The 13,938-nt window shown below is 42.5% G+C and overlaps 1 protein-coding gene across 1 annotated transcript; it reads left to right on the forward strand.

Annotated features, from left to right (window-relative positions):
* The first annotated feature begins 909 nt into the window (after positions 1-909).
* On the forward strand, positions 910-3,098 carry LOC124096245 (protein FAM25C-like). Its single transcript, XM_046449925.2, has 3 exons — positions 910-1,006; positions 1,597-1,659; positions 2,932-3,098. Exons 1-3 carry the CDS (start codon positions 934-936, stop codon positions 3,036-3,038), a joined length of 243 nt encoding a protein of 80 aa, XP_046305881.1. The 5' UTR covers positions 910-933; the 3' UTR covers positions 3,039-3,098.
* Positions 3,099-13,938: the final 10,840 nt, after the last annotated feature.

Below are 13,938 nucleotides of genomic sequence, written 5' to 3' on the forward strand. Positions count from 1 at the left end.
GTGTGATGTGTAAGGAGCCAGGAAAGCTGCTTTCTGTGGAATTCCAGCTAGGTCCACAGAACCTCCTGGGTCTACTCTAGGACCTGGAATGTGACCTTTTGACCTTGCAGAACCTCCCCTACAGACTGATCCTCAAAATACAGAGAGGACCCAGGATTCTTCCACATGCTGGCTGCCCCAGTACTGGGCAACTCTGGAGCATGAGTGAATGATAGTCCACTGACTGGAAAGTCTGGGTGACTACCTGGCTCAATGCAGTTACCTTCTCTATTTGCAGAGCCCAGGTACTTTAGAATAGGAAGGGCATTGGTGACCACTACTTATTTTTAAAATATTTTTTGTAGTTGTTGATGGACTTTTTTCTTGTTATTTTTGTTTCTATATGGTGCTGAGAATTGAGCTCAGTGCCTGACACATGCTAGGCTAGTGCAGTACCACTGAGCTACAACCCCAGCCAGCCCACCACTGTTGTGTGCCTGACCTCAGGGGATACCTGAGTCCCCATGTCCCTAGAACTTCCAAAATCCTGACTAGGTTACACTGGGAACCTTGATTAGCAGACTGAGCAGCCTGGGCAGTTTCACCAGCTGCATACCAGGGTCTGAGCTGGTAGGACCTTGTCTCCGAGCGCTCAGGGCCCTGGCTCAGCTGACTTCTCTTGCTCAGCTTCAGCCCTGATCCCTGTCCTTCTGCTCCACAGGGATCCTAGGACATGGGTGGGGGCACTGTGGGGTGTCTCACTGCAAGAGGTGCTTGACCAGCACTGGCATGCCCCACCCAGCCTCTTCCTCTTGCTGCCCTCTCCAGTGACTCACCTGCCCAGCTTCCTACAGGTCAGGTGAGGGTTTGGTGCTTAGAGAGACATCAGAGTTATCTATAAAAGCACACTGGTTCAGTCCCCAGCATCCATCTGTCACTGCCTGCTGTTGCACAATGCTGGGACTCCTGGGGCAAATAGCGGCTGACAACCTGGCCCGTCGCACTGAAAAGGCCACTGAGGAAGCTGGTAAGGACCTAGGGCTTCTTTCCCCCTGTGTGGGGTCAGGGCAGGCTTGACTGGGCCTGTCCCAAGCTGATCCCAGGAATCAGGCCAGGCCTTGAGGCCCGCTGAGGGCCCATTGGGAACCCTGGCCTATCACCCCACCAGGAGAGATGGAGCTATGGGCTGCAGATGCTGGGGAAGGCAGTTGAGGGTGGAGCCCCCAGAGCCTCATGCCCCAAGCCGCCCTCTCTACCTGTGGAGCCTAATCCAGGATCCGTGGTAGAAGAGAGGCCAGGCCAGATGAGGCTCCTGGGGACAGGTAAGGAACATAGGTGCTCGGTGGTCAGCTGGCAGTTTGGATCTTTTTCTCTGAAGACCTGGGAGACCTTCTGTGTCAAAACTGCCTGTTCTCAGTCCCTGCCAGACTGAGGAGCATGGAGGGCCCTGTGTCCTCATCGGGCTTCCTCAGCTCCTTTCAGCCACCAGGCCCTTCTGTGCCAGCCTGAATTGGCTGGGGGTGGCATCCTGGAGCTCCATCCTGGGTGTTCAGAAGTGCTGGGAAGGGAAGCAGGCTTGCATGGTGGCCCCACTCTGAATTGGTTTCCTTTTTTCAGTTGATGCACTAGGGGAAGTGGTGAAGGACGTGGTGGAGCACACCACTGAGGATGGAGACCAAGGTACTGAGGGCTGGGGTTGGGGGGTGGGGCAGAGGCAAAGCGGGAAGGAGAGAAGGAAGGAAAGGAAGGAGAGAAGGACAGAAGGAAGGGCTGGGAATGTAGCTCAGGGGTAGAGAGCTTGCCTAGCCTGCATGAGGTCTGGGATTCAGTTTTCAGCACTCAGCATGATACCAAGAAAGAACAAGTCCAGCGTATGCCTACCATCCCAGCCACTGAGACTGAAGCAAGATGATTGTCAGTTTGAGGCTAGCATAGGCATTTTAGGGAGATCCTATCACAACATCAAAGTAAAAGAGTTTGGAGATGTAGCTCAGGTGTAGAACAACCCAGGGTTCAATTCTTATTTCTGTAACAGCAACAACAACAACAACAACAAAACCCCAAAAGTTGAAGAGATGGAGGACAGGATGAAGAAAGGAAAGCTGGGTGGGGCCAGTCACTTCTTTGCCCAATAAGGTCACCATCCCAACCCCCTTTTTGCATCCTTTCTGTTGGTATGCAATTATCTCTGAATTTGATCATCGGTTCAGACTAATCCTTGTGTTAAGGTTCCACCCAGATAGTCTTCTCTGTAGAATATTAATAGCAGGTCACAAAAGACCATGTGGCAGCACACTGGGACAAAACATTTAAGATATAAAATGATAAGCCAGGTGCAGTGGTGCTCATCTGTATTCCCAGCCACTTGGAAAGCTTAGGCACAAGGATTGTAAATTCAAGGCCAGCCTGGGAAACTTTGTGAGACTGTCTCAAAATAAAAGAAACAGGGCTGGGGGTGTAGTTCAGTGGTAGGGCACTTGCCCAGCATGCAGTAACCCCTGGGTACAATCCACAGTAGTACATACACACAAAAGCCACAGACGGAGGCAAAATATTTATAATAGAAATGATAATCTGATCTAACAACCCAATATAAAAAAGAGGAAAAGATTCAAACACAAAAATGAAGAATAAATATCCAGTGTACCCATGAGCAGATACTCAGTCTCACTCAAACTGAACAAAGGCAGGTTGTTGGGGATACAAACCAAATTTGTTTTGTGGTACTGAGGACTGAATCCAGGGCCTTGTGCATGCTGGGACAGCATTCTACCCCTGAGCTACAACCCCAGCCCCAGGAGAACCAGGTTTGAATTTATTCTGCCTCTGCCCCATGGGATGTGTCCAGGGGTTGCTCCTGTCAGACTGCCACAGCCCCCTGCCTCTCAAGGTGACATGCTGAGCACAGCAAGGGGTTCACTCTAACCTTTTCTCTGTTTTTCTTCCTGATAGCCCTTGATGAAGCCTTAAAGAATGCCCAAGAGTCGGGAGAGAAAGTTGTGAAGGAAGTCACTGAGAGTGTGACCAACATTGTCACAGATGCTGTCACCACACAATAGAGGGCCTGGGCACACCAGGACAGTGAGCCTGTTGGCTATCCTCTCTGAATCTCAATAAAAAGCCAGGAATGTGCACCCTGAGTTCTTGGTTTATTGCTCTTTCAATGGCAACTCTAGGCAAAGTTTTTCTTTGGGTCCTGGATTCTGAACCCAGGGCCTCACACTTGCTGAGCATGCACCCTAGCACTGCAGGGCACCTCCAGTTTCTGACAGGGTATTTGTAGGCTTTCTTGTAAGTCAACTCGAGAAGATACCAGCACGGCAAGCACCTGCTAGAGGTCAGGTCATTTTCTAGGACGAGTCACATTATGCATCAGATGCTTCTGTGGTTTCTCTTGTCAGTTGGCAGCTTTCCAGGCCCTTAACTGGTACTGGGGATTGAACCCAGTTGAGCTTTGCCACTGAGCCACATCCCCAAACCTTTTCGTCTTTTATTTTTAGAAAAGGTCTCAAATGCCAGACTGGACTTGGACTGTGATCCCCCTCCTCCATGAGTATATTTGATGACAGGCATGTGCCACCACTGTGCCTGAGCAGTAAGCTGTTTCATTGTTATCTGCTGCTCTCTCCCTCTTCCTTCTTAGTGCATCACCTCACTCATGCTAAACCTGTATTCTACCATGAGCTCCCCTTCCATCCTAGGCTCTGTGAAAAGACTGTTGCCCCAGAAACTACAGTTTTCAGATACCTCGATGCTTCAAATACCCCTGGAGGAATGACCTGAATTTGTCTTGCATGTTCTTTGGGTCTTGTTCTTGCTGGACTCAAGGAAGATAACAGACTAATCTGATTAAAATGTAGGCAGGGCAGACTCCCCACTCTGCTCCTTCATGATCTGCAAGAGTCTCCGACAAGCATTCTTGCTGTTTAGTTGTGGAACCAGGTCAAGGAGGCCCTGAGTCCACAGTTGATTGGCTCTAGCAGCTGCTCGTGAATCTTCAGTGGGGCCTTGTGTCAGGTCCATTTGTCAATAGCAGTCAGTACTGCACATGTGTAATAGCATGGAGCTTGAAGTTTTTGGATACAAAAGAGGAAATGATGTGTAAAAATGGAGCTGGGAGCAGCTTGTTCTTTGGAAGTAGAAGAAAGGGTGCTATAATTCAAGAAGGAATTAGTTGCTTAATATATTTCTGGTCTTTTCTAGAGTTGGCCTCACAAATTTCTGAACGGCCCTGGAATATCCAATGTTTAAGCTTCAGGACACCTGCCACTGTCCAGCTAGAGTTGGGCATTGCATCTCAGTTTTGTTCCTGATGACTTTGAACTTCCCCTTTCTAAAACCTAAGCTGAGAGGGCTAAAATTTTTGTGGTGGCAGGGTAAACTGGAACACCTTCTGTGAATGGCAGTCGGTTTTTAGGACTTTCTCTTTCAGGTTTCCATAGGTACCCACAGGGCCCAAAAGGGCTCACACAGATGTACTGGAGCACGTTTGTAATAGTGAGAGGTTGTTTGCCCCTAAAATGCTAGTCAGATATCACATGGATGGCCAGTGATGCTGTTTATTAGGTGTGTCACATATAACATGGAGTTTTCCCCTATTAATTCTACTGTATTATGAATTTCTTAGCTTAAAATATTGGACCCAGGTCCAGATGGCCATCAACTGGGATTGGACAACAAATATTGCATATGTTGGAAATGGAATACTCCGTGACTAACAAAAATGAGGGATAATATAAATATATATATATATATCATGAGTCTGTGTCCAAGTATCAAGAAGTGTTAAATATATATGTAGAATAAGTCTATTTTGATAAAGCAAAAATAATTGTATAAGGAAAAACTGATAGTATTTATAGAGCAATTTTTTGTTTTACTTCCATCTCTCATTTTCTTTTTGCTGTCTGTGCTCTGCAATGAGGGGGCATGAAATCAACTTCCATCAAACTATGCATGGTATAAACAGCAATATAAAAAGAGAGAGTGATGTCAGAAAAAATGGTGGAATAAGTTCCGCTAAAAGTTTTCTCCTTTAGAAAAGCAATGAAAAAACTATTCTGTATGCAGAGGTCAGCGGCAACCAATGTCCAAACCAGACTGGTGCCTAGGACCCCAACATTCCTGACTGTTTGAAGAGTCTGCTTAACTATAGCCTTCCATCTCCTTGAAAAACCTGAGAAAATCTTATACCCTTGCAGTTGACTCTCCAGACAAATTGAAAGTTGTGTGAGGAGGTGGGGATGAGGCTCAGTGCTAGAGAACTTGACAGGCATTTGTGAGGCCTTAGGTTTCATCCCCAGTACAACAAAAATAAAACGCCAACAAGGAAAAAAAAACCTCTGGCATTATGAGAATGGGAGGTGGTCACTTGATATGGTCACCTCTCCTTTCTCCTACTTTGGAACTTATGGATTTAACTCTTTAATCATCTGTCCTATAAACACCTGATGTTAAAAGGTAGAAATCATATAAACACTGTCTGTAGCTACCTGTGGGTTAAATTTTAGTATAGTACCTTCCAGAGGCCTTCATCTTCCTATTTTGTTATCATGGCTTGATATCATGTTCTCTATCAGAACAATTTTAGGATTAAATTAATCAGTATTTATGGTTCTCATGACAATGCAGCAAGGTGGGACTCTGAGCTAGTTTTCTGTCACCATACCTAAACACCTGAGATAATGAACTTACATAAGGAGGAAAATGTTGCTCTGACTCATGATTTCAGTTCATGGTAACTTGCCCCAGTGCCTTTGGGCCTGTGGTGAGACAGGACATCATGGTGAGAGCAGGCAGTGGGGGGAACTGCACTGCAATGCAGCCTGGAGGGAAAGAGCAAAGGGCTGGGGGCCAGTGCTCCCCAGTGACCTACCTTCCTTGTCCCACCATGTCTCAAGAGTACCATAGACTGGGGACCAAGCCTTCACCCTATAGGCCTCTGGGGACATTCATCATCCTAAATACAGCACACTCTCAAGTTCAGAGTCAGCTCAGTGGAGCTCTATAGTGCTTACTTCTTCTGCCTGTGAACCATTTTTAATGTTGTTTTATTGTGGTGGATGTATATTTCTCCAAGGCTCACATCTGAACCTGTGAAAACTCAATAGAAAAAAAAATAATGGATGGGGATATAGCTCCCTTAGTAGAGAGATTTTCTCACATGCACAAAACCCTGGGTTCAATTCCTAGCACTGAAACACACACACACTCACACAGAACCACACACACACACACACACAACACACACACACACACAAGAAAACAAAAAGAAACTTACCAAACAACAACAAAAAAAACCCCTAGGCCTATATCCCTAGTTTAATAACTCTTAGAAGCAAACAGGGAAAAGCTTCATGATACTTAATTTGACAATCATTTTTTGGATCTGACACCAAAAACACAGGCAATAAAGTGAAAATAGATAAACTGAACTGATATAGGTGACTCTATGACCAGTGTGATTCTGCAATCTATATAATCAGAAAAAATGTGAAATTATACCCCAGTGATTCAAGTGTATGAATTGCCAAGATCATTGTAATGTCTTGTGTAGCTAATAAAATAAATGAAATAAAATAATAGATAAACTGAACTGTATCAAATTTATAAACTTCTTTGCATCAAATAACACAATCAATAAAGTGAAAACATAAACTAAGAAAATATTTGCAAATTGTATATTTGATAAAAAGTTATTATTCATAATATATAAATAGCTCCAACAATTCCACAGTAAAGTAACTCAATTACAAACAAGTCAAGTCACCAGGCATGGTGGTGTATGCCTTTAATCCCTTTAATCATGAGGCTGAGGCAGGAGGATCCCACTTCCACAACTTTGCACTGTAATTCCATCCACCCATCATCTGTCCTTTCTTGCTGCATGTGCATTAGGACATTTAAGTAAAATGAAAAAAAAAAAAAAAACAAGTGACTATGCAACACTTCCCAGTTCTGGGACGATTTGGAGGAAAATAGAGTTCTTCCTTTGTCCAGAGACTGGAGGCCACCCCACTCACCTCCTCCCCGGGGTCTTCCCCTGCCTGTCAGCAGATGGCAGTGTTTCCTTCCTGGCTCCAACCTTGTTGTAGCTGTGGGAAGCCATCTGTCTCCTGATTTTGACCTCTACCATCCTCAAAACTGGGTCGTGCCCAATTCCACACTCAGGTCCTTGTGGCTGAGTGTCCCCCAGAGGAGTACTTTGCAAGCCTGCAAAATGAGCCAAGTTTGATTTCTTCCAGTTCAGAGAAAGGTCTGTGAAGAGACACCTGGGACAGTCTGAAGATGAAAAGGAATCCTCCCTCCTTCCAAATAGCAGAGTGGAAGAGAAGTGTGTGCAAAGTGTATTTAGAGTCGGCGTAGACACTAAGGGAGGCTCCCTTTGCCAAAGTGAAGGCTCTGATGAGGGCACAAGCTCAGCCTTCTGATTATGGGGGAGGGGAGCTGCTTCCACAACTGAAGTTAGAGAGACTAAGCCTACCCTGCCCGAGGAACTCCCTCCTGAAGGAAGGAGGAGCCATCTGTGGACCAAGTGTATGTTGCCTGGAGCAAGGGGACTTCCTGTATGAGGGAGGGACATGGGAGAATCTCCTCCAGAGTTTCAATGCATGAATGGGTAAGAGAAGAAGAGATGGAAGGGTCAACATTAACATAGGATTGACTTGTAGATGAAGCCCTCCTAAATAGGATGGCCACCATGTCAGTTCTGGAGAGGACCAACTAAGTCAAAACCCCACCACCCCATAGGAAGGAGTTGAACACCTGAATGGAGCAAGTTGCTGAAGTAGGACCCAGTTTTCAAGCCAACCATAAAACAGTACTAAATTTGGAGACAGCATTGGCTCCTTTCTGGTTTTCTGCTTGGAGATAGCTCTCTCTCTCTCTCTCTCTCTCTCTCTCTCTCTCTCTCTCTCTCTCTCCTTGAACCTCATTCGGCTTTTACTTTCTTTTCACCTCACTTTCTCTTTACTTTCACTGATAATAAAGTTCTCTGCCATGGCTTTTGGTGTCTGACTTTAAAGTTTCTTTTGTCATAACCCAAGATCCAAGGTTTAGAGTTTCAGCTCCCTGCTTTCCTGTGACAGGAAACTTCATGCTGAAGTTCCAAGTCACCAAGCTGACACTCATTGATTGTCTGACCTGCCCAGTAATCAGGATTAGAGAGACTGCCAAGTTACCAAAGAGGCCAGTTTCAATTGGCATGATAATGAAGGTGCCTCAGCCTTAATCCTCCCACAAAAAGGCAACCTGAAATAATCTGATGTTAACCAATTATTTTTGTATTGTTCTATGTCCTGTTCAATCCTAGCAAGGAAAGTTAACTTTGAAATGGCCAATCTGGTTTTTGCTCTTTGTTTCTTTCTTCAAGTTCTTCTCTGTTTGTAAAATGAAAACTCAAGTCCTCAGCTCATCAGAGCATTCTTCATATTTTGTGAAATAGTGTTACTCTAATCTAGAATGGACAATAAAACCAATTCAGATCATTAAGATGAATTGTTGTCATTTTGTTCTTGACAATCTATAGCTTTTCTACATCATCCCTCTCTGGGTTAGAAATCTCTGGCTCACAGTTCTATTCTTGAGTCTTGGGAGGGTTGGAACTCTGCCTTCTGGTGCAGGAGGGTTAGAGTAGGCACTAGCTAGAGCAAAGAAGATAGGGAAAGGAAGTTCAGGCTGTGTCCTTGGGTGGCACCAACTGGCCATTACACTTCCCAGGTGCCACTTTTTTGTGGTCAGACACTTCCCTGTCCACCTGGAGAAAATGGATCCAGTCTATGCTGGGGAAATTGCCAAATGGTGAAATTGACAGAGGTGCACTTAACTGAGGTGGGAAATGGCTGTAACCTCCCCAAATGCATAATCCACAAGGTGGGAAGATGCCAAGCAGGCCATAAAAGCCCAGGATGAAGAAACAAGAGCTTGCCTTCTCTCTTGGCACAGTCTGCTACACGTTCTCTGAAGCATACTTTCATTTCACCAAATAAGCTCTTTATGCCTCTTCTGTCTGTGTCTCAACTGAAATCTTTCTTTTGGGAAGACGAGAGCTGAGTAACATCATCTGCTCACATAGAGTCCAGGAGTTCAAGATGTGTGACATCCTTTGGAATTTCTAAGTGACCTGATCTTTCTGGCTGGGCATCTTTTTTCATCTTTGAAATGCAATAACGATTTTAGAGTTGATTTTAATGACACTTGTTTGTGTTCAGTGACCCCTGGTGTGTGGTTTGCCATTTCACTACGGATTCTAGATTTATTTGGGGACGTTGTTATTGTTTTCTTTTTATATTAAAATTTTTACACTTTAAAAATAAATTTTATTTGTAATTTGAAAACTATTATTATTTCTATATTTTTATTTTGGGACACACTACATTTTATTTATTTATTTTTATGTGGTGCTGCGGCTTGAACCCAGAGCCTCACATGTGCTAGGCAAATTCTGTATAACTGAGCGACACCCTAGCCCATCACGACATTATTTTTAATTGTAATTTTCCTTCTTACTTTAGTCATATTCACTGGTCATATTCTTTTCTACATCTATGTGATTTCTTGCATATTAACATAAAATCTTTTTAAAATTTGGGCTGGGGTTGTAGCTCAGTGGTAAGCACTTGCCTTGCATTTGTGATGCACTGCGTTCGATCCTCAGCACCATGTAAAAATAAATAAAAATAAAGATTTTTTAAAAATTAAAATTATATATATTTAAGGTATATATTGTAATGTGTCGTTGTTTCAGTACTGAGGATTAAAGCCTAGGGTGCTCTACCACTGAACTATATTTCCATTCCTTTTTATTTTATTTTAATAGGCTCTTGCTATATTGCCAGGGCTGGCCTCAAACTTGAGATCCTTCTGCCTCAGCCACCTGAGTGACTGGGATTACAGGTATGAACCAGCATGCCTGCTTTGTTATTTTCCAAATGCAGAGCCTCATGCATGCTAGGGAAGTGCTCTACCACAGAGCTACAACCCCCAGACTGCTGTGATGTTTGGATGTGTACTTACACAGTGGGCAAACTATTACAATTGAGCTAATTAGGATATCCATCCCTTTACTTAAAATCCTCTCTGTGTGATAGGAAGATTTAAGATCTATGCTGGGCATAGTGTACCACACCTGTAATCCCAGTTATTTGGCCAGACAGGGCAACTTAGTGCAGATCCTATCTCAAAATAAAAATGTTATAAGGGGTGGGTATGCAGTTCAGAAGTAGAGGGACCCTGGGTTCAGTTCTTAGCACTACAAAAATAAATAGCAGGGCACAGTATTTATAAAGTGTCTTCGATTCTTTTAAAAATTCATGTTGGAAGGTTGTGTAATCATTTTCATGTGTCTTTCTGAAGTAAACTTTATGCCTGTAATCCAACACTTAGAAGGCTGAAACAGGAGGATTGCAAGTTCAAGGCCAGCCTCAGCATTTTAGCAAGACCCTCAGCAATGTAGGGAGACCCTGTCTCAGAAAGATTTTAAAAAAGGCTGGGGATATAGCTCAGTGGTAGAGTACTTCTGGGTTAGATAAATTAATAATAAATAAATAGTGAATATTGTTTCATTGTGCTATATACCAACTATGGTTACCTGCTCCTTTGTTGATGAATGTTTGGATAGTTTTCATCTTGGTAATTGTGACCAATGCTGCACAAAACACAGGAGTATAGATATTCCTTCCAGGTGCTGATTTCATTTCCTTTGGGTGTATACCCAGAAGAATTTTGCTGGGTTCTCTAGTAGTTCCAGTTTTAATATTTTAAGGATTCTCCATAGTATTTTTCATAATGGAGTACATCCTGCCACAGTGTACAAGGGTTCCCATTTCTTCCTATTCTTAATCTCTTGATTTTTTAAAAGAAAACCCATTATTTTGAATGGAAGATGTGAGATGCTATCCCCTTGTGGTTTTGATTTCCATTCATCTGATGATGAATGATATTGATCATTCACCCCCAGACTGCTGTGATGTTTGGATGTGTACTTACACAGTGGACAGACTATTACAATTGAGCTAGCTCCTGTTGTCTGCCATCTCATCTCAGAATTCTAATATTTCTGAATTCATATTTACATCATAACTACTATTGTTTATAAAAGGTCTTTGATTCTTTTAAAAATTCATGTACTTAATCTTTTCATATATGTACTTAACACTCTTTTAAAATATTAACTATGTGCCATTGCCAGGCTTTCTTCTTTTGGAATTCCAAATATGGGTAGGGGGATCTTTCCTACTTTGTTTGCATATGTATCATTTTCTCCCAAACACTTTGCATTTCCTTAATGATTCCTTTTTTCTTTGATTTTTTTTTTCCTTAAACACCTACTGTGTTATCCACTTTCTTATGTTTCTTATCAGAAAAGGCTCTTCCTTCCTCCCTCCGGCCTTCCCTTCCTTCCTCCCTTCATCTCTTTTCTTTTTTGTGGTACTGGGGAATGAACCTGGGAATGCTTACATTTCCAGCCCCTTTTATTTGTATTTTAAGGGAGAGACTCACTAAATTTCTGAGTCTGGCCTTGAATTTGCCACCCTCCTGCTTCTGCCTCCTGAATCTCTGAGATTACAGGCATGCACTACCATGCCCAGCATGCCTAATCTTTTTTTGTTTTTTTCTATTTTACTCATGAATTATGTATGTCCTGCTACTCCTGTTATCTATCTCAGAATTCTAATATTTCTGAATTCATATTTCCATCATAACTACTATTATTTATAAAGGGTCTTCAGTTCTTTTAAAAATTCATGTTGGAAGGTTGTGTAAACATTTTCATGTGTCTTTCTGAAGTAAATTTTTCTAGTAGGATTTCCAGGTTTGTTGTTGTTGTTGTTGTTTGTACTGGGGATTGAACCCAGGGGTGCTTTATCACTGAGTTGCATCCCAGCACTTTTTATTTTTTTATTTTGAGAGACAGGGTCTCCCCAAGTTGCTTAGGGCCTCACTAAGTTGCCTAGGTTGGCTTCAAACTTGTCATCCTCCTGCCTCAGCCTTTCAAAATGCTGGGATTATAAGTATATGCCACCATGCCCTGCTTGGTAGGATTTCTTCATGTGCAATGTTGCTTTTGGTTTTTTTTTCTTCTCATATTTAAAAGCAGTATGTTTTGAGCCAGGCAGGCATGGTGTAACCTGTATTCCCAACTATGCTGGAGGCTGAGCGGGAAGATCACATTTCCAAGATTTTGAGGTCAATCGTGCAGCATTCTGAGACCCCATCTCAAAGAATACAAATATAAAATGAAAGCATGACTGGGTGCCATGGCCAGTGGCACATGCCTGTACTTCCAGCAGCTTGGGAGGCTGATACAGGAGAATCACGAATTCAAAGCCAGCCTCCCTTCTCAACTTAAGGTTTCCAAATGCAAAAGCAATAGTGGAATTTCAGAAAAGCAGGACATAGAGGAGACAATGGAAGGGAGAGATCTCCTTTAGACACTTGCAAGGTCTGCAGATGCCCCAGTTTCTGAGTTTCTTAACACTACTCAGCACAGACTGAACCCCTTGGGAGCTCACATATACAAAGACCGTTTACTCATCTTACTATCTGCCTTTCCCTGGATTAGAGGTTGTCAAAAAAAAATGACATGGACAAGTCCATGCTGTCTGTCTTGTTTCACATAATTGATTTGTTTGCAGTCATAAGCATGTTGTTTATTTAGTACATACCAATGAAATGTTGCATTCATTTTAATCCTTTAACAAGATCACATAATTATGAAGCCAAAGTCTTACAGCAAGATTAGAATACAGAGTTCTGTTTCCTCTCAGTTAACATAGATATCGTGAATATTTGATTTGTAATATATATATCATTATGTTTGTTATTTAGGTGTTCTTGCTGAGGTCTAAATTAGTATGCTTATTGAATTCCCTCTAAGTGGCCTTTTACCCAGCATGTTTACATTTAGAATCATCTTTCATGATAAAGTCGGTCAACGTATAGGAAAACTGAAAGAGGGAGAGAGCAAGTGAGCAATAGAAATAGATATTGTGGCCTACAGTGGAGCACGTAGAGAAGAGGTGGAAAGAAGGGGCAAATGGGAACAGGGTACCAGAGATAAGAAGGGACACTTCTCTGAGCATATCTTTGTTTGTTGGTTGGTTGGTTTTTGGAAGTTCTGACTTATAAAATCATAGTAGTGTTCTCTTTCCCCCAAATAAACAGAACCCATTAGAATATGAGGTGGGGCATACACCAAAGCAGTACAAACCATAACAAATCAACCTCATTCTACTATAAATGGAAGGAAGGGTGGGGGGAGAAAATGTAACCCAGGGAAAGAGCATTGGCTGTATTCCATAGGTCTAAAGGTAAAAAGTACTATGTATAAATTTGGTCATGTAGTCAGAAAAAATTGGCATTTCTCATTGAATAGTGGGTAAGCAATTCTGGAATATCTTTCCAGTATTTTCTGTTTGCTGAGAGTACCTAGACATGTTGACTCCTGGGAACAATGAATATGTCTAGCAGTCCTATACTGGTGGCCAAGTACCATTTTTCAGGACACCAAGAAGAAGTGTTTTTGTTTTGTTTTATGCTAGGAATTGAACCCAGGGCCTCCTGCATATTAAGCATGTTTTTCAAAGATAAGTAGTTGAGGGTTGGGCCAGGACAAAGGAAATGCAAGAAAAACCTCAAACAACTTGTCATGTCATTAAGTCAGGAAACAGTAAAACAAATGAACAAATAACATGTATTTATTATTATTTTTAAACTTTTGCTGAGTTGGGGATTGAACCCAGGGCCTTGCACATGCTAGATAAGCTATATTCCCAGCCAAATAAATAATTTTTGAAAGGTTGATGCTTATTGAAAGAATATGAGAAAACCTTTAGAACCAGAGTTGAAATCCTTTGGGCAAAAAAAGTCCACAATGATAGTATTTGTTTAGTCAGCGTTCCATTGCTATGACAAATACTTGAGACAATTACCTTATAAGGAAAAAAGGTTTACTTTGAC

Source organism: Marmota monax, unplaced genomic scaffold (assembly GCF_021218885.2).
Source record: "Marmota monax isolate L192 unplaced genomic scaffold, Marmota_monax_Labrador192_F-V1.1 WCK01_AAM20220418_F8-fsc00004, whole genome shotgun sequence".
Lineage (NCBI taxonomy): Eukaryota > Metazoa > Chordata > Mammalia > Rodentia > Sciuridae > Marmota > Marmota monax.

Bases quoted from the DNA above. Each gene is read 5' to 3' on its own strand.
- LOC124096245 (XM_046449925.2), top strand. From the start codon at position 934: ATGCTGGGACTCCTGGGGCAAATAGCGGCTGACAACCTGGCCCGTCGC. The intron at 1,007-1,596 runs GTAAGGACCTAG...TCCTTTTTTCAG, and splicing joins AAAGGCCACTGAGGAAGCTG to TTGATGCACTAGGGGAAGTG. The intron at 1,660-2,931 runs GTACTGAGGGCT...TCTTCCTGATAG, and splicing joins CACTGAGGATGGAGACCAAG to CCCTTGATGAAGCCTTAAAG.